At 49.8% G+C, this 25274-nt stretch overlaps 1 protein-coding gene across 1 annotated transcript; it reads left to right on the top strand.

Annotated features, from left to right (window-relative positions):
• Positions 1 to 7452: 7452 nt before the first annotated feature.
• Positions 7453 to 21374, top strand: Grm6 (glutamate metabotropic receptor 6). The gene is made up of 10 exons (XM_052197459.1): positions 7453 to 7938; positions 9524 to 9740; positions 10284 to 10419; positions 11854 to 12008; positions 13396 to 13536; positions 13640 to 13840; positions 14850 to 14995; positions 15088 to 15711; positions 19656 to 19967; positions 21177 to 21374. The coding sequence occupies exons 1-10, from the start codon at positions 7453 to 7455 to the stop codon at positions 21372 to 21374; spliced, it is 2616 nt and encodes an 871-aa protein (XP_052053419.1).
• Positions 21375 to 25274: the final 3900 nt, after the last annotated feature.

The raw sequence follows: 25274 nt of genomic DNA, 5'->3' as shown, positions 1-25274 counted from the left end.
TTTACTTCCTGATGAACGCAGGTGAGTTTGGGAAGAGGCAAGAACGCATGCAGACAAAATTCACCAGACAGACAGAAGCTATCCAATTGGATCTGAGACAGTGCCTGACCAGGACCCTCAGTGGAATTACAATTCCACAGATGGTATTTTAGCCAGAGACAGGTTTGTTACATGCCTTCTGACTGGTCTCAGAAAGGCAGCCTTAAAGCCAATAAATTTTGAAAAACTCCAAGAAGTTGTCCAGGACAAACAGGAAAATCCATCTCAGTTTTTAGAACGCCTGACAAAGGCTTTGTTACAATACACTAATCCAGATCCCGAGAATTCAGAAGGTAAGCAACTTTTAATGACTTATTTCTTTTCCCAAAGCTACTCCGCCATAAGAGCTAAACTTAGGCGCTTGGAGAGGGCGCCCCTAACTCCACAGGCAGAAGTCTTGGTGCTGGCCTTCAAGGTGTACCATGGTAGAGATGAAAAAGCCTGAAAACAAAAGTACCACATGCTGGTAAAAGCTGTCCGACCAGCTCCAGCTACCACCCCGGGCCCCTGGCCTTCCAAGGCTCAGGTACCACCAGCTCCCTGCTATAGGTGTGGTCAACTAGGTCACTGGGCAAAGGCTTGCCCCAACCCCCGCAAGCCAAAAGGACCATGTCCTAGGTGTCATCGTGAGGGACATTGGGCTGACGATTGCCCTCATGTCACGCAGAACAGAGGACCATCCCGTCCAGAAACCCCTCCAACTGACCCCCTAGGCTTAGCTATGAACGAAGGGGCCGGGGCTCCCTCAACCCAACCTCGCCCATCACTAGCAGGGAGACCCGGGTAACTATCGTGGTACGTGGGAGGCCCATCTCTTTCCTTTTGGATACCGGGACCTCTTACTCAATCCTGGTGGAGTTCTGGGGTCCCACCTCACACTCACGTCTTCCCATAGTTGGGATAGGAGGAGAGCCTTACCTTCCTCATCAGACCCCTCCACTTAGCTGCACTTTTAGAAATATACCCCTCACCCATTCCTTTTTGGTAGTGCCAACTCCTCCCGTTCCCTTATTAGGAAGAGATCTTTTAGTTAAGTTGGGGGCTTCAATTTCTTTTGCTCCCCCCACTCGCCTGAACCCAAGCTCGCCAGCAGTTCCCCTACTTCTCCTTCTAGCCAGTCAACCTACTAACAGTAACATTCCTCTACCAGCTTCTCAGGTGGACCCCAGAGTTTGGGATGCCCAGAACCCCTCTGTTGCTAGACATCATTCTCCTGTTGTCATCCAGTTACTGGACCCTACCAGGTATATCACCCAAGCTCAATACCCTCTCTCTCTCCAGAGCCTCAGGGGACTTAAGCCTATCATTTCTAACCTCTTAAGGAAAAAACTCCTTTGTCCCATTTCTTCTCCTTTCAACACCCCTATACTAGCAGTTAAGAAACCTAATGGTACCTATGGCCCGGTTCAAGACTTCAGGTGCATTAATGCTGCAGTGGTTCCTCTCCATCCTGTTGTAGCTAACCCTGATACATCCACCTTGCTGTGTATTCACCTGGATATCTGTATGCAAATGGTTGAAGTTGGACCCAACTTCATGTTATACTCAATATGGATCAAAAATCTAAATACTAGAGCTAGAACCAAAAGGCTAAAACTAAAACACAGGAATATAGGTGATATCTTAGTTACAGTTTCTATTGCTGTGCTAAAACACTGTGACTAAAAGTAACTGGGCTGGGAGGCAGGTGGGGTGAAAAGGTTTGATCTCAGCTTAGAACTGAGAACTTAGAAAGATGGTCACATTCCGTCAGTGAGTGGAGTCAGAACAGGAACTTGAGGCAGGCACTGATGCAGAGACCGTGGAGAAGCCTGGTCACTGGCTTGCTCCTTGTGACTTGCTCAACCTGCTTTCTTCTTGACTCCAGGACCAACGGTGGCACCTCCCCTAGTAGACTGGGTCCTCCCACTTCAAACATTAATCAAGAAAATGCCCCACAGGGGGGCATTTTCAACTGAGATTCTCTCTTCTCAGAGGACCCATATTTGTGCCAAGTTATCAAGAAACTAACCAGGACACGTATAAATCTTCACAACCTTGGAATTCTCCATGAGATCTCAGATGTGTCACCAAGACACAAACAATAAAAGAAAAATGTAATTTGAATCTTAACAAAATTAAAATGCTATATATTATGAAGAGAAGTAAACAGACAACCCACAGACAGGAACAAAAATCTGGGGAAAGGTAAGTGGAAACAGGGAACTCTTAACTTCATGGACACAAGAAAGTGACACGAGAAAAGTGAACGCAATAAGTGCTGAAGTAGGATGCTCCTGGCTGCAGTGACCGCAGACACACTTGCTGAGGAGGGAGGCGCTTGTCCAGGCCTGCTGGCTTCTGCCCACCTTCAAGGCAGTACCTTGAACTTATCGACTATCTAACAATGGCCTACCACTTGGGATCATGGTGATGTCCCAGCCCGAACTGCCACTAAGGGCTATGCCTAAATCTGTGGCTACATAGTGGCAGGGGTTGGTGCCTGTGGCTCATATTACTACTAGAGAACATGAGGATGTCCCTGGTCAGGGCAATGTCTGGGAACCACGTGGATGTCCAGGGACTGTGCATAACTGGTCCCAGTCCTCCCTGGACGTGGCACTCTGGAGAGCTGGCCCCATCTCTCACCGATGGCAGCACTCTGGAGAATGGCCCAGGCAGCACAATGGAGCTGCTCCTGGCTTCTAGGGTGCGAGTAAGCTAGCTCTGAGGGTGTGAGTGTGGGAGAGCTGACCCTGCCACTTGTCTGCCATGGGGTGGCACAGGTACAGATCTCTCTCTCTCTCTCTCTCTCTCTCTCTCTCTCACACACACACACACACACACACACACACACACACACACACTACCCCTCACTACTTCTGCAGTCAGGAGCTAACCCTGCCGCCCACCAGCTGTAGCACACAGAACAGGCCCTGAGCCTTGCCTGGATAGCACAGCAGAACTGACCCTGGTGTTGAGGTGACCTTCCTGCCGATGGATGGCACGGTGGCATTGACTGGCCTAGCGTGAACAGGGCTGGAGAGCTCACCCAGGTGGTGTGGGTAAGGGAGAGCCGGCAGGCTGACCAGTTCAACTACCACCCAGGCCCGGATCCCAGGCTCTGAATGGGCCCACCCCAAAATCGATATTAATTGTGAACATTTGGGATGCATGAAAGAGATATTCTTGCTATTACAAAATTGCAGGATCTCCAGGGCACAGGGTAACAACAGGATAACCAGGAGGAATCCTGATGAGGATATTGATGATGGCACAGAAGCCAGACTTTGACCCAGAGCAATGACTCATTGCAATGAACATCTTCAAGTGAAGAGGGAAATGCTGTGGGACACACTGTGACATACTACAGCTCCCACAGCGAGATGTTTCTATACTTTGCTGTTGTTGCTGCTGTTGTTGTTGTTGTTGGTGGTGGTGGTGGTGTGTGTGTATGTGTGTGTGTGTTATTTTGGGGTGAGGTTGCAAGGGCAAAAAGGGGATATGAGGAGATGGAGAAATGAGCAGACCCGTGGTATATGATGTAAAATTCCCAAAGAATCAATAAAGTTTTTAAAAACTAAAAAAACTAAAAAAAAAAAAAAAAAAAAGGTTGGTTTAAGACAGGGTTTCTCTGTATAGCCTTGGCTGTCCTGGAACTCACTCTATAGACCAGGCTGGCCTCGAACTCAGAAATCCGCCTATCTCTGCCTCCCAGAATGCTGGGATTACAGGCATGTGCTACCATGCCCGGCTAAAAAATAGTTTTAAAGAGCATCAAAACAGACTCTACTTTACTGTTCTTCCTCAGGCTAAGTAACTTTACAGGAGAGAGTCTCTGTACCTTAACCCCTAGTTTCATACTATTGGGATGTAAAATTTCCAAGAGTAAGCTATGAATCTTGGGCCTGTCAATTATTTTTAAAGTAATATATATGCAGAACAGTGAATTATAGGAAAAAAAGAAAACTCCACTTACGAGGTGCTTCATTGACTCTTGGTCTTGGCTAATTCCCTGGTTGCTGCCAGGCAGGCTTCCTTGTGGTGGCAGCGCTGCGGGCTCATAGCTGACGAGTCAGTCTTTGCACGGAGCCCTCACTTGGCAATTAAACCAAAGAGCATTTTTGATGGTGCAGGTGTATTGAAGGAAGCTTGCATGGGGGGTGGGGACGGGCAGGAGGTATCGAGTGCTGATGGCAGAGTGTTCTAAACAACCCATCCTGCTAGCACTGAACGGTCTACGATTGATTGCCTTGGGCTTGGCAGGGGAGCCTAGTAGATAGACAGGCTGTCAAAGCAGCAGTGGGGTGAAGGATGGGGTGGTTGTTAGTCCTTCCTGTCAACTTAATAGACTTGGAATCACCTGGGAGACACATCTCTGAGTGTAACTGTGAGCGGCTCTCCAGGGAGGTTAAACTGAGGAGGGCGGGAACACCCACCCCGAATGTGAGTGGCACTATAACTGAATGCAAACAGAAAAGAAGCTGACTGGAACACCCGAATTCATCTCTCTTTTCTTACTGACTGTGGACACAGTGTCATCAGCTGCCTCATGCTCTTTCCAGCAAACCTTGCTGTCATGTCAGACTGTGTTCCCTCAAACTCTGAGACAGAAGACCCCTTCTCATGTATCATTTGTGTTTTTGGTCAGGCATTTCCCCACAGCAACGAGAAACATAACCGATACGGAATTACTTACTTATGCATGCTCCACACTGGTCCACGCAGTACACTGAGGCCTCTGTGGGCATCCATGGATGCAGACACCATGTTTTTCAACATCCTTGTGCTAGAGACAGTGAAGGATGCTCCAACTCTCCTGCCTACACCTTCTCTAAAAGTAAGAAGGTGGACAATTCACAGCACTCCTAGTCTAGAGGGCAGAAGCTTTGAACCCTCAAAGGTATAGTCTTAATTCTATATGGAAAACCACCTGATTGTTAAACGTGTGGGGTAGTTGATATCCATGCATGTGTGCTCACACACACACATGTACACATAGGCACATGCAGACACACAGAAGCTCTGCTTGGATAATCTCTTGCAGTGCCGCCCACTCTGGCCTAGCCCCGCTGGCTTCCATCACAGGAGTGAACCGCTCTGGGTGTTCAAGAGAAATCAGAGAATGGTGGTATGTTTCTGTTGCTTGCTCTCGCCACCAGCCATGTCCAGATCTCTACTGTCACCCTAATCCACCCTGACTAATGGAGCCCAAGCTGGCTCAGGCTCTGCATCCATGAGCCCACTAATCCCTGGAGGCTGGGGCTTAGCACCTGTCTGTAAGATGCCTTTGCTGCCGAGCATCAGAGCTCAACCCTGTCCTCTGTTGGCAATGATGGGAAAGTATCTTTGGGCTGAACAGCTCACTGTGGGAATCAGCTCCAGAGAACTAGGAAGCTTTCAGAGATGACCTGGGGGACAGCTAGGGGCTCCTGACCCAGATGGGAGGAGCTGCAGGTTAAACTAACCCCACCCCTCCAAACCAGTGGGTGTGCTGGTGTTTCACACCACTCTGAGATGCAAATCTAGTTGCTGCCAAAGGCCAGCTGCAAGGCCTTACTGCCAATCACTTCCAGGGGTGTCTATTTTCCCTGTCTGCAGGTGAAGAGATTCTCTGCAAGGCTTCTGGGTGTTTGCTGCTGCTGAAGGCCTGCTCAGCCTTGTTTCCAGCCTTACCAGGACTTCTTGCACCTATCCTTCAGAGTCACTGTGCCGGCACACTCGGGCTCACTCGCCTCCTACCATCTGCCACTTATGGGGTTTCTCTAGAGAAAGTTGGGGTGAGCCTCACGCCACTGCATTAAAAAGAACTACAAGGCTCTGATACAATGGCTCAGCTGGTAGAAGTGCTTGCTGCCAAGACTCACAACCTGGGTTCAGGCCTCAGCACCCACATGGCGGAAGGTGATAGGTTGTTTCTCTGCCTCTGGTAAGGTGGGCCAGTTCAAACCAAATCAGATAGTGTTAAAGGCAGGTAGGTTTACTGGGAAGCAGCTCCCAGGCGAGTTCACGGGCCCCAGGACTGAGGCAGGGGGAGCTGCCATGTGGGGTGAGGGAGAACAGAAAGAGAGAAGGGGGCGCAGAGAGAAAAGAAGGAGAGGGATAGGGAGAGGGCAAAATGTCTGGATTAGATAGGGAAGAATCTCTGTGGGAAGGACAGCCCAGTCTCTGGGCTAGAAAGTTCAGGGTTGGGGACTGGGAATGCCCGATAGGGACTGAGGAATGCTGGGAGAACCTGGAGGTCCAGTCTGCTTTGATATGTAAAATATACACCTTGTCTCAGTGTGGGAAACCAAACAGGAGAGAACTCTGGTGTTAGAGTACATGTGCTGCATATCATACACACACATGCACATACACATGTGCACACACACAATAGATAAATAAATACGTATACAAATATTTTAAAAGAGTAAAAGGTTCTAGTGGTCAGGACAGAGAATGAGTGGCAGGAAGACAGGAGAATCCGAGAACGAGAACGTAGGAGCAGGGTAGGAAGACACTTAGAGTGGAATAAAGCCACGTTTAGAGAACAACATCTAGATAGGTACAGAAATGCAGAACACAAGACAGAAAAGAACAGCATCAGAGTCTGCAGTGCTCTTGTCAGGAGAGGGTGTTCTAGAGGCACCTGTGTGTTCTCCCTGAAGCCTGGTGCAGCCAGAGAGGGAGCTTGCCTAAGAGATCATCTTGAAGAGACTGGACCCAGTGACTTGGTTTATGCATGTCCTTTTCTGTTTAAACCTAAGTCTCTGAAAACCGACCTGGGGGCCCCTGAACCTCTTTGTTCCTCTTCTCAGGGTGGCCAGACACTTTGTGCAAATCTCTTATCTCCGACTTTCACTATTATCTGTCGCTTTAATTGGCATATTGAGGATGAGTGGCCAAGCTTATTGGTGTCGCTGGGTCAGACTCAATTTAAAGACAGTCTAGGGGAGAAGCAGACCCAGAGAGCCAGAGAGGCAGAGGGAGAAGAGAGCCCTTCCCCCACTCTCAAGCTCTGGAGGGGGGAGGGGTCTCTGCCCTCAGCTTCAACCCTCCCCAGAATTCCTAAATCCTCTGGACTGGAGCTCTGATTTTACAGCTGTCACAGACTCGTCCTACCAGCCAGAGGTTGGCTCAGGTAAGCACCACTGGGGAGGTAGAGTGCGCTGGCTGGGGTGGGTCCAGAGGAAGAGGTGCCCAGAATTGTGGCGGGAAGGGACGGGACGGACCATCCACAGGGGGACTTTTTAGGGAGAATGAGAGCAATCCTTTGGAGGCCTGGGAGAGGCTGCTGAGTTGCTGGCGCGCGCGAGTCACCAAATCACCAGCTTTTCCTGCGCTCTCCGTGTCTGGCCAGATCCCCGAAGTGGCAGCTGAGCACGGGTGGCAGCTGCGTCGGCCAGCGCTCAAGGCGTCCTGGTAACTTCCTTGCCCGCGGCCCAGGAGCAGATGGGACGGCTCCAGGTGCTACTGCTATGGTTAGCCTGGTGGTTGTCGCAGGAGGGCATAGCCCGCGGTGCGGGCTCAGTGCGCCTGGCCGGCGGCCTGACGCTGGGCGGCCTCTTCCCGGTGCACGCGCGGGGCGCCGCAGGGCGCGCGTGCGGGGCGCTGAAGAAGGAGCAGGGCGTGCACCGGCTGGAGGCGATGCTCTACGCTCTGGACCGCGTCAACGCCGACCCGGAGCTGCTGCCCGGCGTGCGGCTGGGCGCGCGGCTGCTCGACACATGCTCGCGGGACACCTACGCTCTGGAGCAGGCTCTGAGCTTCGTACAGGCGCTCATCCGAGGCCGCGGCGACGGCGAAGAGGCCAGCGTGCGCTGCCCTGGGGGCGTCCCCCCGCTGCGCGCCGCGCCTCCTGAGCGTGTGGTGGCGGTGGTGGGCGCCTCAGCTAGCTCCGTGTCCATCATGGTCGCCAACGTCTTGCGCCTGTTTGCGGTGAGGGGCCGGCGTCTGCCACCCATCGTCCCTCCCAGGTGGCCGATACCTGATACCTTCACTTCCTTCTAGAAGAGTCTGTTTCAATCTCTCCAGATCATCCAGATTAAAATCCGTTGTCCACAGAGGAAGATCAATTTTTCCAATCTGGCTGATCTGGCACCTTGGTGTGAAGGGTGCCCCTTTCCCCAGAAGTCTGTGTCCTGGACCAGGTTGGCTAAGGGCAGATAGGACCCGAGTCACCAATTGTCCACCCATTCGGGTTCAGCTGACACCTTGTGCGATCTTGCAAGGTGCTCCTGCCCCTGAACACCCCTGGGTGATAAAGACATTTAGATTTCACGGGAACTAGGCCCTTCTTTTGAAGCCCTTGGAAATGGCCCTGAGCTCAGCACTGAGGGGTGGAATGCCATCGCTTTTTTTTTTTTTACCATTTAAATTCCATTTCAAAATGCTTGCCTTTAACAGCTTCTGGTGTCCAGGGCGGGTGGGGTGGGGTGGGGACTCTTAAAGACCTCCAGAGTTCTCTCCCCTTTCTCTACTGCTTGTTAGCAAGGCTCTGCATCTTCTCCATGGCCAGAGCAAGAGGGCACTGGTTTCTTTGCAGTCTGGGCACCTCAGGATCCAGGGATTGGAGTGCCTCTGGAGAGGGCGTGTCTATAGCAGCTAGAAGACCCTTTCCCCTGGTGTTTGCTTTCTTGTTCATCTCCATCTGTTTCCCTGACCCTCCCCCCTCCTCCAGCTCTCTCCACCCACCTCCCACTTTTCTACTCTCTTTTCCCACTCCCCTTTGCTGCACTGCAGCCACACTCCGCCTGTCCTAGAACAACCCTGCCCCCTCTGCCTCCGCACCCCCTACCCTCCACCCCCTACCCCCACCCCCTCCCTTCCCACGACTTCCAGGCCACACCTTGGGCTGCCTTCTGGTCCCTCTTTATCTCCTGAAGGGCCACATCTGCTCTCTTTTCTAATGCAGATCTGCTTCCAGCCCAAGAAGCCCAGCCTCCTCTTCCTGTTTTCTCAACTGTATCTCCCACCCCCAGCTCCACCCCCACCCCAGGTCCCACTTTCTTGTAGCTTGGGGCTCAGTCCTATAATCCCTGCTGTTAATCCATCTAATGGTTTTAGGTCGATCAAGCCTTTCCACTGGACTAGCCCCATTCTCCAGCTCAAATCTGCTCGGATCCTAGCAGGGGCTGCCACTGACTAAGACTGGCTCTCTTTAAGGGAAATTGGGCCAACAGAAACAACACCCATTCCTCTAGACCAGGGCAGACTGTCCCCAAGCTCCAGCTCTTCATCTTGTAGCCTTTGCAATTATCACTGGTGACCCTTCTCTGAACCCTTCCAACCCTCCAGTCACCAGATGCATTCGAAGATAACCTGCTAGCCTGTGTGTGTGGCCCTTCCATCTGGCCTCTAGCTTTCCCCCTCAAACCTTCCATCCCTCATATATGTCACAAGTCCCTATTGTCCCTCAAAGCTATTTCCAACTTGTCTGACTTATCCGTGTCCTGAATCCCCCAATGCCACCCTAGTTTGGACCCGCCAGCCACAACCCAGCTGTCTGTCCTTCCTGCTTCAGATACCCCAGATCAGCTATGCCTCCACAGCCCCAGAGCTCAGTGACTCCACACGCTATGACTTCTTCTCCCGAGTGGTGCCTCCTGACTCCTACCAGGCCCAAGCTATGGTGGACATTGTGCGGGCACTGGGATGGAATTACGTGTCTACCCTGGCCTCTGAGGGCAACTATGGCGAGAGCGGGGTTGAGGCCTTTGTGCAGATCTCCCGTGAGGCTGGTGAGTTGGGAGTGGGCATGGGGGTGCCAGGCAGCAGTAACCTAACAAAGGAAAGCCAGCATCCATGGGAGGGGACATAGACAAAGGGGGGGCTCTCTGTAGCCAGGCAGTATAGTTCTCCAGGAGGGTGAGGTCCCTTTAAGGCTGTGCTGTATTCCAAATGCCCGCAACCCTGTAATGCAGTTCCTCATGTTGGGGTGACCCCAACCATAAAATTATTTTTTGTTGCTACTTCATAACTGTAATTCTGCTGTTATGATGATAATGTAAATATCAGTGTTTTCTAATGGTTTTAGGTGACCCCTGTGAAAGGGTCCTTCAATCCCCAAAGAGGTCATGACCCACATGTTGAGAACTGTTACTTTGAGGGATTCATGTTATGCTTATAGTCTGCATAAGTTGTTAGGGTCCAGTCAAGCTCCCTACCCTTCACACTCCACAATTAGACCCTACACAGGGTTTAAGTCACATGTTTGTAGCATGCAGTCACAGAAGCAGCAGGCAGGTGAGATAAGGGTTGACTTTGGTATCTCCGACATCCAGGAGGTGTCTGTATTGCCCAATCGATAAAGATTCCCAGGGAGCCAAAGCCAGGAGAATTCCACAAAGTGATCCGGAGGCTCATGGAGACACCCAACGCCAGGGGCATCATCATCTTTGCCAATGAGGATGACATCAGGTGGGACAGGTGGCATACTCAGCCACCATATGTAGTCTTCGATGCCCTTCCGAAGAGACCTATTCTCTCTCACTCCTGGCCACGAGCAACTCCTCTCCTCTCCCTAAGCGCTTCCGGTTTCCATCTGGAGTCTTCTGTTCTGGGAATGAGACAGACTTGACTGGCTGAGATGCCCTAGGCCTGGCCTGGGGAACACAGGAAAATTTGCCTACTTTTTTATCATTCACCGTGAGAGAGGGAACTGATAGGCAGACCCAAGAGCAGAAAATATACTGTGAGGGACACTGTCCCAGTAAACCCTGAAACCTACATTATCCTGAGCCAGCCAAGGCTCCTTTCCAGCCTGGGAAGTTGGGCATGACCTTGAAAGGGGAATTTGTGGACAGAATGGCTTCTGAGTGCCCCTGATGCTCCCCAAAGGAGCTCTCGGCTTTCATCCATTGTTTGGGGTAAATTTTTAGGAAAAGACATATTTTTAATGTAAACTTTTGGAGGTTGAAAGTCCAGGCAGCATGACATCAGCGCTGCTGAGGGCCTGCCTTTCATTACATCTTGACAAATGTTATCATGGAAGTAGGGAGTAGGAGAGAGTGCTTGGTGAGAGGGAACATCAAAAAGAAGAGGTACTACGGGTTTACACTTTTATAACTAGTCACTTTCACAGAATCGCCTTACTCCTCCAGAGGTCAAGAGCTGGATGTCCCCAGTGATCCAACAACTTTGCATTTGTGCCACACTTTTTTTTTTTTTTTAGACAGGGCCTCGCTATGTATTCCTGAAACTTGCTGTGTGGACCAAGCTGGCCTCCTGAATGCTAGAATTAAAGGCATTCAATGTCAGGGCTGGCTTATAGGCTCTGCTTCTTAAAGGTCACATCACCTCCCAAAATTTACACTGAGGTGCAAGCTTCTGCCAGATAGAACCACTCAAAGCAAATGCAAACTATAGCATCATCCGAGGGCCAGTGTCGAGTGGATTGGAGTGGACAGAGGGCTGGGAAGATGGCTCAGCCAGCACAGGGCCTGCCACACAAGCATGAAGGCCTGAGCTCAACCCTAGTGTCATGATGCTTGTCATCCCACGCTGGGGAGGCAGAGATAAGGGTCCTTGGTGCTCCTTGGCAGCCAGCCTACCCAAATCAGAAGCTCCAGGGCACTGAAGAAATGCTGTCTGAAATAAATACATACATCAATAAAAGTAAGGTGTAGGGGGTACCTAAAGTTGACCTCTGCTCACCACACACACACACACACACACACACACAGACACACACGCACGCACGCACACTCATACACACCGTGGGCAGAGCCCTGATAAACAGGGATGTGATGGTTGATATGGAGAAGGATGGACAGATACAGAATGGGAGGTGCTTAAGACCAAGCTGGAGAAAGCTCCTAGGTTGTAACTCACCTCTACCTCCGTTCCTACCAGGAGGGTCTTGGAGGCAACACGCCAGGCCAACCTGACTGGCCACTTCCTGTGGGTTGGCTCAGACAGCTGGGGATCCAAGATCTCGCCCATCTTGAACCTAGAGGAAGAGGCTGTGGGGGCTATCACCATCTTGCCCAAAAGGGCTTCAATCGACGGTAAGTCTCCACTCATCCTCCTCAGTGCTTCCTCTTTGGGATGCTCATTTCCACATTTGTCTAACAGGTACCACCCTCTTGCAGGAAGGAGTCCCACATGCGGTGTGACTCTGAGATTCTGTAGCCTCATCCTAGCAAGCAGTATCTGAATGAATGAAGCATGTGAGCGCTCAGAGTCCAGAGCAAAGAGCCCCTAGTGTTTTGCTGTTGTTTTAAAATTCTATGCATATAGTTTTAGTTGTACCAAAGGTAACTTAAGTGGGGAGGTTGGAGGCAGAGAAACCAAGGGTGTGAAACAGACTATCCCCGGCTGATCCAAGTGATGGAGTGAGGCAGGCCTACCTTGTCTGTCTCCCTGTCAGCTCTATTCCCAGCTGGGAGGACCAAGAAGAATCCACCGGTGAGGGGTCACTTTGAGAGGTCACAGGCTTTCCTGTTTCTCTGAATAGGGAACTGAGACCGCAGCCTTGACAGCAAGCTTCAGGAACCCAGTAGAGGATGCACTCCGCCCCGCCCCCCAGGCTTCCAGCTTTTGTGGGATGTCCACCTTCACACCCTTTCTTTTAGCTAGAATGCTAAAAAAAATTGTCAAGTGGACAAGCTGGTCTGAGAAGAGTGTTAGCAGTCAAGGTGCTTCACCTGAAGGGGTCTGGAAGTGGACGGTACAAGCAGGTGTGGCGCAGTGAGCCAACAGTTTTCTCAGAGCCCTGGATTCTAGTTAGGTTTTTTTTTTCTAAAGCTTTGTAGTTTTTGTGCCTCTGGTTTCATGTTCACAAGGTGGATAGTGAAGCCCTGTCCATTACATAGCCACAGCAGCCCCTGTGACATAAAGGGCAGTAAAAAATTCCTTAAGGATGCGAATACTAGGGGCTAGTGAGATGGCTCAGCGGTTAAGAGCACTGACTGCTCTTCTGAAGGTCCTGAGTTCAAATCCCAGCAACCACATGGTGGCTCACAACCATCTGCAATAAGATCTGATGCCCTCTTCTGGTGTGTCTGAAGACGGTTACAGTGTACTTACGTATAATAAATAAATAAATATTAAAAAAAGAATGCAAATGTTATGCCAGAACCGTCATGTACCTTCCTCACTTTTTCCAATGTGTGTGTGTGTGTGTGTGTGTGTGTGTGTGTGTGTGTGCCTTAGGAGCCCTGAGGTTGATTTCAGGAATTATCCTCAGTTCTTTTCCCACACTCTGCACTGAGGCAGGGTCTGTGAGTTCAATCCCCACACCACTGATACTGCCACTCTGCTCTGGGGAATTCCCATTTCTGCCTTCAGAATCCAGATCTTGGTCACAAGTCCTAGATACACAGTGGGCCACTGACCAAAGGACATAAGAGACGCACACCTGGCTCAGATGGTCACCACCCTTCTACCTCTTAGGATTTGACCAATACTTCATGACTCGTTCCCTGGAGAACAATCGCAGAAACATCTGGTTTGCCGAGTTCTGGGAAGAGAATTTTAACTGCAAACTAACCAGCTCAGGTGGCCAGTCAGATGATTCCACCCGAAAATGCACAGGTGAGCTCTAACCAGGCTGGGGAAGGGGACCGGGGAGAGAGGGTGGGGAGTTCAGGTTTGGTGTCCAGGGCCAGGCATACTTCCTCTGGGCCTCCTAGGGCAGGTGAGGAACGCATCGGCCAGGACTCCACCTATGAACAGGAGGGGAAGGTGCAGTTCGTGATAGATGCTGTGTATGCCATCGCGCACGCTCTGCACAGCATGCACCAAGCACTCTGCCCAGGCCACACAGGTCTATGCCCAGCCATGGAGCCCACTGATGGCCGGACACTGCTGCACCACATCCGAGCAGTCCGCTTCAATGGTGAGTGGGTGCCTGGACCCACAGGGTGGGAAAGCCAATTTCCATGGGTTTCTTGGCAACCCATCAGTGGGAAAAGGGCAGGAGGAAAGAGAATACACCAAGACTAGTCCCTGGAGATCTGAGCCATGCGTAGGCCTCCAGAGGCTTCATCTTCAGAGCCAATTTGCAAAATTCCATGTTGAGGAATTGCTCTTTGATCCGTCTACCCGGACCTCATAAGTCACACAGAATTTCCTATCCACTGCAGGTAGCTGTTTGATGACCCAGGCTCTGTGGTGGGCCCGGGGCCCAGTCCAGACCCCAGGGAGTCACAGGCTTTCAGAAGTAGCCCCAGCCAGGCTCTGACCTGCTAGAGCAAAAGGCATGGATCTGACACCAACACAAGTTTTGTAAGGTCCAGGCCCTAAGGAATGCACCTGAACAGGTCCACAGAAATTCCCCATGTGTATGTGGCTTGCAGGAGTAGTGCTTATATTACTGTCCTGCATAAAACTGTGCACTCTACCAGATATCTGGGATGCTGCTATTTTGGTTTTGTGAGACTTGTATATACGTGCAGACCTTGGGTACATGACGATGGGGGAACATCAGGTGTCCCTCTCTATCACTCACAATCTTATTAATTTAAGGCAGAGTCTCTCACTAAAACTGGAGCTAGGCTAGGGGCTAGCAAGACCTTGAAATCCTCCTGTCTCTGCCCCTGAGCACTGGGAGAGGGTGCTGAGATCTGAACTCGGTTGCCCAGGCTTAAGCAGCAAGGGCTGTTACCGCACTGAGCCATCTCTGGTTCCGAGGCGGCACGTTTGTCCTTCTCACGGCTGTGAAGCAGCATTTATCTCCTGCTCTGAAGCTACAGTCATTGCTAATGAGTGATGCTAAGGATCCCGCCAGGAGCCTGTCTAAGCTCATAGACAGGCTGCTTTTATCCTGGCTGGTCTTTGAGACTTCCCAGGACGATGGCTTCTGAGGCTGGAAAACAACCGGAGGTGACCGGCCTCTCCCTGTGCAGGTAGCGCAGGAACCCCAGTGATGTTCAATGAGAATGGTGATGCCCCGGGGCGCTATGACATCTTCCAGTACCAGGCAACCAATGGAAGCGCCAGCAGTGGCGGGTACCAGGCCGTGGGCCAGTGGGCAGAGGCCCTTAGACTGGATGTAAGTGGTATGGGGCTAAGTGGCAGGCGGAGGAAAAGGGCTCTGAATTCCTGGTGGTCGAGGTCAGCAGCCCGTGTTTTTATCTGTCCCAGATGGAAGCTCTACAGTGGTCAGGCGACCCCCGTGAGGTGCCCCCTTCTCAATGCAGCCTCCCCTGTGGGCCCGGCGAACGAAAAAAGATGGTGAAGGGTGTCCCCTGCTGTTGGCACTGCGAGGCCTGCGACGGGTACCGCTTCCAGGTGGACGAGTTCACATGCGAGGCCTGTCCAGGGGACATGAGGCCCACACCCAACCACACTGGCTGCCGTCCCACACCCGTGGTGCGCCTGACCTGGTCTTCTCCCTGGGCTGCTCTGCCCCTTCTCCTGGCCGTCCTGGGCATCATGGCCACCACCACCATTATGGCCACCTTCATGCGACACAATGACACGCCCATAGTCCGCGCCTCCGGTCGTGAGCTGAGTTATGTGCTGCTCACTGGCATCTTCCTGATCTATGCCATCACCTTCCTCATGGTGGCCGAGCCTTGTGCGGCTGTCTGTGCCTCCCGAAGACTCCTGCTCGGCTTGGGTACCACGCTCAGCTACTCAGCCCTGCTCACCAAGACCAACCGCATCTACCGCATCTTTGAGCAGGGGAAGCGCTCTGTCACGCCGCCACCCTTCATCAGCCCCACGTCGCAACTAGTTATCACCTTCGGCCTCACCTCACTGCAGGTGGGTCCCCAGATTCCCCAGTAACATGGTGAGTGCTTAAGGGGTGCACAGAGTCCTCTACCTTAAAACTCAGAGAACAAAGGACTAGGACCGCAGTTCATTTGGCAGAGGGATTTCTTAACATGCAACCCCCCTTAGGTTTGATTTCCCCCAGTGCAGCATAAACCCAGCATAGTGACACCATCCTGTTATACCAGCACTTAGGAGGTGGAAGCAGGAGGAGCAGAAGTTCAAAGCCATCCTTGGCACATAGCAATTTTCAGGCCAGTTGTGGTAGCACAAACCATTAAACACAGCACTTGGTGGACTCTATGGTCTACATAGAGAGTTCGAGGCCAGCCTGGACTACATTGTGAGACCCTGTCTTTTTTTTTTTTTAAGTCTTCAGAGAAGAGACTTTATAGAGTCAACTTTTCCCCTTTCAGATTCTGTGTTTAAAAATCAAAAGGATAAGTCAAATATGGTGGTGCGTGTCTTTAATCCCAGCACTTGGGAGGCAGAAGCAGGGGCATCTCTGTGAGACTGAGGCCAGACAGGATGACACAGTAAGACTCCATTGAAGTAATCAGCAAAACAATGCACCCTTTCTTTCTTCAGGGTTGAGGGCAACTCAAATTTAAACCGCTGTTTTCATTGCTTAGAGTGTAGAGGAAACTGAGCACCCACCTGTCTGGCCATGCTGTTATCTGCCTCAGTTAACCAAGCTCTCCCACAGCCTGACTCACATGTATCCCTGAAGCCGAAGTCACTGTGGGGTGCAGTACTCATTCCACCAGGGCCAGCATCTCACGATACAATGAACATTAAAAATTGAGGTTCAGAGTTCCTATGGGGATTCTCCTTAGATGTTACTGTTTACAGTGTTGGATGAACTCCACAGACTGGATGCTTTCTATGGAGAGAGAACTAAGAGGTGGATGACTTGTTGAAGGGTCTGTGGTGGCTGGTGTGACAGTATGTGTGAGTTAAAATGGTGTCCCACGTCCAGCCCAGGGCTTGGGCCTCTGGGCAAGAAGGACACAGGAAGTTTGACTGCACTCAACAGCGTTGGGCAGTGAGAAGCCGCAGGACCCCTCTCCAGAGGCTCAGTCAGAGGTGCCCAGGGTATTGGTGGAGGCTGGCTTGTGGGTGCCCGGGCCTCACGGACCCGAGGATGGCAGGTTCCAGCTCTTGGACACCGCAGAGCCCGCCGGATGTTGCAGAAGAGCTGAGAATGGAGTGGAAGCCCTCGTGGCTGACTCTAGGCTGGGGCCTAAAGGAAAAGTGTCTGGAGGAGAGCTCTGGCTGATTTCCACTGGGATGAGAGAGTCCTTGGCTTGCTCAGTGGGTGGCTTGGATTGGACACCTGGCTGGGAGCACAGGGAGGCCTCCTGAGTGAGACTAGACACAGCTCTTTAGAGGAAGACCTGTTCTATTGCTCCAGCATGGTGGATCCCCATGAGAGGAGGCAGTCCATGGTTTTAAAGCGTTTATTTTCATGGTGGAGAGTTATGATGAGTGAAACTGTACCCCAATTTCTCAGGGCAGGCCTGAGGTTAAATGCCTTTTTCAGAGAGGAGTGTCTAGGAAGGAGAGCTCAATTGTCTAAGCCCTTCAGGCCTTTAGGTGCCTCATTAAAGTGGAGGTATGTCTTGAGGCTACATGATCTGTGCTCACACTTACCTGTGGAGGGGCTTGCCCTACGTGACTGATGGTCACAGAATTATGGAGAGCTAAGGCCTTGCGTCAGTAGCCTAGTGTCTGGGAGCATGGCAAACGCCTTCTGTTCCTTGCAGGAACACCTGCTGGGTCACCAGGGTTTAAACTCAGCTCAACTAGAAGACAGGCTGCCTTTCACGGTCCCACAAGTGTGCACCTAGCCACACACACTGGATGCTGATACAGCCTGGCCCATGTTGACAGAGCACATTCTCCTGGGCAGATGAATCCTTCCTTCCTATCTTCATTTCCCTGTGTTCATTTCCATCCGTGGCATTGGTAAATGAAATGGATTCTCTGTGCTTAGTTGATGCTGGATATTTCTTCAGCTACCATGCCCCGATCATCCTGTGAAGATGCTCCAAGACTCCCCCGACTCACTGGATGGAGATGCTTACAGGAGATTCTGTGCTCCCCTAACTCCCTCAGACTCATATGTCTTGTCTCATGAATTTGGATCTTCTCACATCTTTGGCTCTTCTAGATGCTTCTTTCAGTGGATATGTAGCGGTATTTCATTGACTTTTTTTTTTTTTTGAGATAGGGTCTCTCTATGCAGCCCTGTGGGCCTGAAACTCACACTGTAAACCAGGCTGGCCTGGAACTCAGAGATATACCTGCTTCTGCCTCTGAAGTTCTGGGATTAAAGGCATGGACACTACACCCATCTTCATTGCTCCTTCAATTTACCTACGAGTAACAACTGGTGTGGGCCCTTGGAGTCTCTCCTCTTCATCCTCTGTTTTTATCCATTTCTCGTTTTTTTTTTCTCATTTCATAGATGCTTATTACAGCGCGGGTTGCAGATGCTGTAGCGGTTGTGTGGGTCGTGTATGAGGGTGCTGTAGTTACTGATCCTCCTGTGGGCCGTCACCCTCAGGATTGAGTTTGTTTTCACTGACTTTCCCCCTAACCTAGGAGAAGCTTCCCATGCTGCTGGGCTGGTCAGGTGGGGTGGGTTTATTTTATTAGGCCCTAGTTCCTGGAGCTGCTACCAGTGATCCTTTGAAGTGGACAAATTAGCATAAAGTCCTGCTCTAGCTCCTCCTCTGTTGCTGTGAGAAATTCCATGACTAAAAGTGATTTCATCAGTGCCTCCTGGTCATAGCACATCATTGAGTGAAGTCAGTGCAGGAACCGTGGAAGAACGCTGCTTACTGGCTGGCTACCAGGCTGGTGTGTAGCTCTTTTCTTATAGAGTTCAGGCCTACCTGACTAGGGAGGGTACTGCCCACAGCAGGCGTGGCCCTTCTACACCAATCAGTAATCAAAAAAAAAAGTCCCCACAGAATGCTGACGGGCGCTGATGGGCCAGTCTGATGGAAGTGACTCTTCAGTTGAGATCCCTTTCTTAGAGGACACAGCACTGGATAGCTAGCTAGATTTCATCCCCACCTACGCATCCATCTGACACTCTTGTACAGTGAACAACCGGAACTAACCCATGGGGTCTCACCTTTTTTGTAGACATCTTGATTCCTATTCCTCAGTTTTCCTTGGCTTAGGTTCTGTCTGTTGTCACTAGGAAGTAGCTGAAACTTCATCTTCTTCCTGTCAGGGCCTGGGCTTTAGCCTCAGTTCACATTCTTATTAATATTGTTTCTTTTCCCCCTCTGGCCTGTGGTGTGGGTATATTTGCTTCACTGCACATTTAACCGTAAGCTCATGGCATTCTGTTCGCACTTCCCTACCTTTGGAGAGGGAAAGGGCCCCTGGGAACCAGCCTTGCCATGTGGCTAGCTGTGTGCAAGCTGGTGCTATCATGCCTATAGAGTGACTTGGGTGTGTGGACGGAAGAGCCCTTTGGGGACTGGTCCTTACTGGTGGCACCTGCGTTAGCTGTCTCTCTAGGTTACCATCATGTCCTTATAACATTATGTGGGTTCTTTATTCTGCATATGGAGAAACTGAGGCTGCAGATGAGGTTCTAGAACCTTGACGGTGCCCAGGGGCATGGCATTGCTGTTCAATGTTCAATGTGGGGTGGTCCGGTTGATGCCTACCAACCCTGATGTGGTTGGTCCACATGTGCCTTGAGCACGTCTGTCCTCTCTGCCCACCCCAATCACAGGTAAGAACACACCTGGATGACCCTACTTCATGGAGAGTCTTTTAAGACTGAGCATCCAATTCAATAGGCCAAAAGCATCACAGGGAATCTAACCTGCCAGAGACCTGGGGGAGGGGCCGGAACGAACTCATCAGTAGAAGAGAACATGTCCCTGACACTGTGTTGGTTCTCACAGGTAGTGGGAGTGATAGCGTGGTTGGGAGCCCAGCCTCCACACAGCGTGATTGACTACGAGGAGCAGAGGACCGTGGACCCCGAGCAGGCCAGGGGTGTGCTCAAGTGTGACATGTCTGATCTGTCCCTCATTGGCTGCCTGGGCTATAGTCTCCTGCTCATGGTTACGTGCACGGTGTACGCCATCAAGGCCCGAGGTGTGCCTGAAACCTTCAACGAAGCCAAGCCCATCGGCTTCACCATGTACACCACCTGCATTATCTGGCTGGCTTTCGTTCCCATCTTCTTTGGCACCGCCCAATCGGCTGAGAAGGTAACTGGGTCCCTCCAAAGGCTTTTTCTATGCACCCCTCAATCCCTACTGAAGGTCTGGATTGTCCAGGAGCTGGGCCACTAATTCTGAGGCCTCGTTTGAGTGACTGCAGGTGGCCTGCACTCACTTGTCTCCCTTAGAGCCCTGGGCCATCCATCTAGCCATTCTTCCCACTCTCCGCTCACTCGCTGCCCTTCCAGCCCTCCCCCTAACTGCTCATCCTCGGTGCCTCCTTATCTCTTTTCATCTGATTTCTTCCTATAGTTTATGCCCCTCATTAATCTCCTGGCCTCGCTTGGCTTTCTTGGTCACTTTTTTAGGACTATAGAGCATTAGTTCACCTGTGCTATCTTCTTGTGTGTTATGCACTCCTTTATGAAGGTCTTGTCTATTCCCCCATTTCTATATTTGAAAACATGTTCATTCGTTTTCTCAGGAATACGTTCTGGCTCTTTAGGAGTGGCGCCCCCTTCCCAAGTGCCACCCTCCTTTTGGTAATTTGAAAAAATTATTTGTGTGTGTGTGCATGTGTATGTATGTATGTTTGTGTATGTATGTATGTGTGTGTGTGTGTGTGTGTGTGTATGCATGCCCTTGGAGACCAGCAAAGGGCACACTATCCTCTAGAACTGGGGTTACTGGTAATTGTAAGCTGTCTAGTGTTGCCCCGAACCCATGTCCTTTACAAGTCAGCAAGTGCTCTTAACTGCTAAGCCTTCTGTTCAACCCCCTTTCCTTTTTTAAAGGAAAATATAAACGTCTATGGCTTCTCTGTGTGTTTGTGTGTTCGAGCACATTCACATGTGCCACAGTCCAAATTGTGTAGATTGTAAGACAACTTTTGGGAGTCCAACTCGGGTTTATAGATTTGATGGTAAGTGCCTTTACCACAGAGTCACCTCTTAAGCCAAGTCTCTCTCTTCCTTCTTACTAGTCCACTCTGTCTTATTCTACCTTCCTGCCCACACCAGACCCATACTGTGCCGGCCTTTCTCCTACTAACTTTTCCTTTGTTCCGATTTTCATTCACTTGACTGAAGTAACTCACCTCCTATTTTAGGTGGGATAGAGAGACAGAGACAGAAAGAGACAAAGAGAGTGGAGAGAGACAGAGATGAGAGAGAGAGAGAGAGAGAGAGAGAGAGAGAGAGAGAGAGGAGAGAGAGAGAGAGAAGTTAAATCCTGTCTTGTTCCCTCCTCCGTGCTTAGATCTACATCCAAACAACCACACTGACTGTGTCCCTGAGCCTGAGCGCGTCGGTGTCCCTCGGCATGCTCTACGTGCCCAAAACCTACGTCATCCTGTTCCATCCAGAACAGAATGTGCAGAAGCGGAAGCGCAGCCTCAAGAAGACCTCCACCGTGGCCGCCCCGCCCAAGAGTGAGGACGCAGAGGATGCCAAGTAGCAAGGTTGAGTGTGGGTGCCACAGGTTGCCCCCTGCCCTTTGCTTCTTCTGGCTTCAAAGCGGAAGCTTTAAGATCCACAGAGACCCTCGGAGGCCAGGAATGTGTAAAGATCACGCCCGGCATGGAGGGGCGTCTCTCCAGAGAGAGCTGAACCCTGACCACGCTGGACTTGTGCTTTCCTGGGCACGCCATCCTCATCAGTCCGCCCTTCCTACCCACAGTAGGAAAGACTCGCTTCCAGGATTCTTCCTGAAGACAGAGATTAAAGTGACACCTTCTGGGCAGACATTCAAAACCTTGGTGAAGCCAGGGCTTGCCCAGGTTTGATAAGATTTATCTTGATCCAACATCATACATAATCTACGGGCTGGCCAGGGTGTCAGACAGAATGTGAAAACCTCAACAAGAAATCCGGAATTAGAGCTGAGGGCGGTGCAGTTGCCACAATAGGAAACTTGGGAGTCTGTATTTGGGGAAATACCGTTTCCCTGAGCAGAGCCTGTATGAGGGCTCTGGGAACTGAGTGTGGATCTGCAGCGATTCGGGGGACTGGGGCAGGCCTCTATGAGGTCACTTCCTTTGTGGGCTTTTCCCCGGGGTCATCAAAAAGGTTTGGCAGGTTTTATTTGCTGTGTATGTTTCCAAAGATTGCTCCAACCTGAAGAAATGCCAACATATTAGTGTGGGTAAGAGATGATAAAGTAAGCTGGGCTTTGGTCAGGGTGTCCGTGAATTGTTTCTGTGCTTAGGAGTTATTGTTATTATTATTATTATAGGTCATTATTATATCATTATCATCATCATCATCTAGAGTGAGGGTCTCACTATGTACCTCTGGCTGTCCTGGAATTCACTGTGTAGACTAGGCTGGCCTCTGCTTCCCAAGTGCTGGGATCAAAGGTGTGTGTCACTATGCCCAGCTTAATTTTCAATTGTTAGGATGAGAATATAAGCTCCCCTGAGTGTATTCATGGATCACCCACCTCAAAGGTGGGTGTGAGGCGCATGGGGGAAGTTATTGGAAGACCATGCAGGGGTTTTATCTTTTCAATGTTTTTTGTTTTTGTTTTTTTTACAGAGCTGTCTTTTAGTTAGGGAACTTTTCTTTCCTTGTTTTTTGTTTCAGTGTATTGAGTTAAATGCTGCTTTGATTTATTGTGAATTCTCCAGTATTTAAGGTACAGAAACTAGTTTTTGAAAGGGAGCTGCGCTTTGATGGACAGATGCTCCGAGCTGTAATGAGCTTTGACCGTGAGATAGAATACTTCATTTAGCATTTAAGACAACGGGCTTCTCTTTAGAATATCTGTGCTGTTTAGCTTGTCCTCACTCGATGTGTTCCCAGTTTCCCACAGTGCAAAGCACAGCTCCACATTTACTGCTGAGTGCAGTCTTCTGACGCTCCATGGTGAGGCTTCTGTCCTATTTGAATCCTCAAAGGTGTGAAGTGTGTCCTCTCGAGAAAGCCTTGTCCATGTGAATGTTTCATAGTGTTTTTCTCCTCTCTGATCAGTCCTAGAGTCAGTGAGCCACGGTCTGAATAAAGGTTTTCTTGTATTGACTGTTTTCTCTGTGTTTCTATATGAGTACACTATAGCTGTCTTCAGACACACCAGAAGAGGGCATTGGATCCCATCACAGATGATTGTGAGACACTGTGTGGTTGCTGGGAATTGAACTTGGGACCTCTGGAACATCTGTCAATGCTCTTAACCACTGAGCCTTCTCTCCAGATCTTTGTATTTCTAATATGCAGTGAGTTTTGACTTGTAGTTGAAAGCTTTTTTTTCTTTTCTCTTCTCCCCTCCCCCTTCTTCTTCTTTGTCTTTTAATCTATTTTTTCTCTCAGGCTTTGTTTTCCAGATTGCACTTCACAAAGTTACTGACTAGAATCCTGGCTTCCTGCCCAAAGCCCCCATTTCCTGTCCAGTCATACTTGTCCTCTGGTGGGAATTCCTTAATATACAATGGCTTCCACCATCCTCCTGCTGACTCTCTCCAGCATTCTATTGTTGGCTTTCTCCATATCATGGCCAATTATGTAGAAAGCAGTAGGTCCTCTGTTATTGGGAACTTTTCATATTTAATGTAACAGTGAGGTTTCTTTCCTTTCTGAATTCTGCAGTGTAGCCAAGTTGTGACTTTGACAAGAGGTATCTCATCTCCTGAAATTCTGCATGTTTTTGTTCTTTGTTCTTTTTTTTTCTTTTTGTGTTCATTGGGGGACTGACAACTCCTTAAGAGTCTCCTTCATAGATTCGAATTGGCCAATCAAATGTAAATAAAGTTTTATGGTTATTTTCTTCATATTTGTAAATCTTATAAGGGATTCTGCTCATATAGGTTGTCTCCTCTGGAATAAGAGCATGACTGTACCTGAAGGCTTTACTGTGTCACCTGTCCTTGAGTTATTCCTCCTGGTATACATTAGTGGGTCCAGTAAAATCAGAGGTTTAGATTGGCGGCTTAGTTTGTATTTATTAGTAGTTTTTCTGTCCGGTCTGAGTTGGTGCATCACAGGAAGGTTGTGTCTTGGGTGAGGCCCACGTCGCTCATAACCTTTCCTCTCATGGAAGCCACTGAGACTTGTAGGTAAGAGGTTTTTTATTAGATATTAATAGTGTGTTTGTACTTTCTCAACAACGTGAAATTTGTCACACTTATTCTGGTTTTAAGACATGCTTGCTTCTTGCATTCAGTGTATTGAATAAATTCTAATTAACAAATACATCATTTCCTCTTAAGTTTGACTTTAGTTTTCTGTTGCTTCTTTAGTTATCAGTTTGCAGAATTTCTTCTAAAAATGTAATAACATGTTTGATTGTATGTGAATATTCTTCCATTATCTGATAGTGTGAAACAGTTTCAGAAATACCCTTAACCGCTCAGCATGGCAGCTACACCTGTTTCCAGCATTTGCTAAGTAGAGGCAGGAGAATCAGGAGTTTAAAGCCCAGCCTCAGCTACATAGTTAGTTTAAGTCCAACCTGGGCTACATGAGACCTTTATCGGAAGAAGCAAAGAAAATCAATAACAAAGGTGAAATACTCTATTTTTCTGAATGCTTTTATTTCTAACTGTAAAAATTTCCCTAAATAGTTTTAATCTCTTGGGATTTGGAGGTGGGGCCTGCTCTGAGTGTTAGATGAACTGAAATGCTGATAGCTTTTATAGTACGTTTTTTGACAGTGAAGTAACTTCATCCAGAGAATCCAACACTCTCCCTCCTGGCTTCCACATCCATCAAGCAAGTGCAAAATAACCCAAATGATCATTCAGGCAAGACACCCATACACACAAACAGCAAACAAAACAAGTTTAGGTGTGGTCTGCCACTTTCTAGATGGATGACCTGGGTCAAGGTAATCAGTTTCTCACAGCTAACAATACTAGTCTCCTTGGAGGCATCAGATCACCTGGAGCTGGAGTTACAGGCACTCTGTGAGCCATCTGATGCACTAGGAGCCTGACTCCAGTCCTTGGGAAGAAGAGCAAGTGCTCGTCCCCTCTGAGCTAACCTTCAGCCACCAGAAGTCACTTGGAAAGCAGTCAGTGGATAATGAAGAAAGTGGCAGGTCAGGCATGCAACCTATGATGGCCTGGGTCACGCAATCTTAGATAAACAGGGGAAAGGAACCCAGGTGTAAAGTAAGGGCAGCTGAGGAAATCCTGACAAGGAGAAAGACTAGGGAAATTTGAAAGAGGAATTTCCCTCCACAGGACAGGTAGTTCCAGTAGCTGTTGTGGGAAAACTTTAGCCTCCCTTGAGCAGTATGCCACAGGCACTTCTGAGGTGAATGCCCTCCGTGTTGGGAGCCTTCTGTGTGAAGCTCAGAGGGCGAATGGGATGTCTGAAGAAAAGCTGTTGAAGACGTGCCATGGCCAGTTCACAAGCTCTA

Source organism: Apodemus sylvaticus, chromosome 10 (assembly GCF_947179515.1).
Source record: "Apodemus sylvaticus chromosome 10, mApoSyl1.1, whole genome shotgun sequence".
NCBI lineage: Eukaryota > Metazoa > Chordata > Mammalia > Rodentia > Muridae > Apodemus > Apodemus sylvaticus.
Note: the sequence above shows the minus strand (reverse complement) of the source record. Positions and strands in the feature narration are given on the sequence as shown.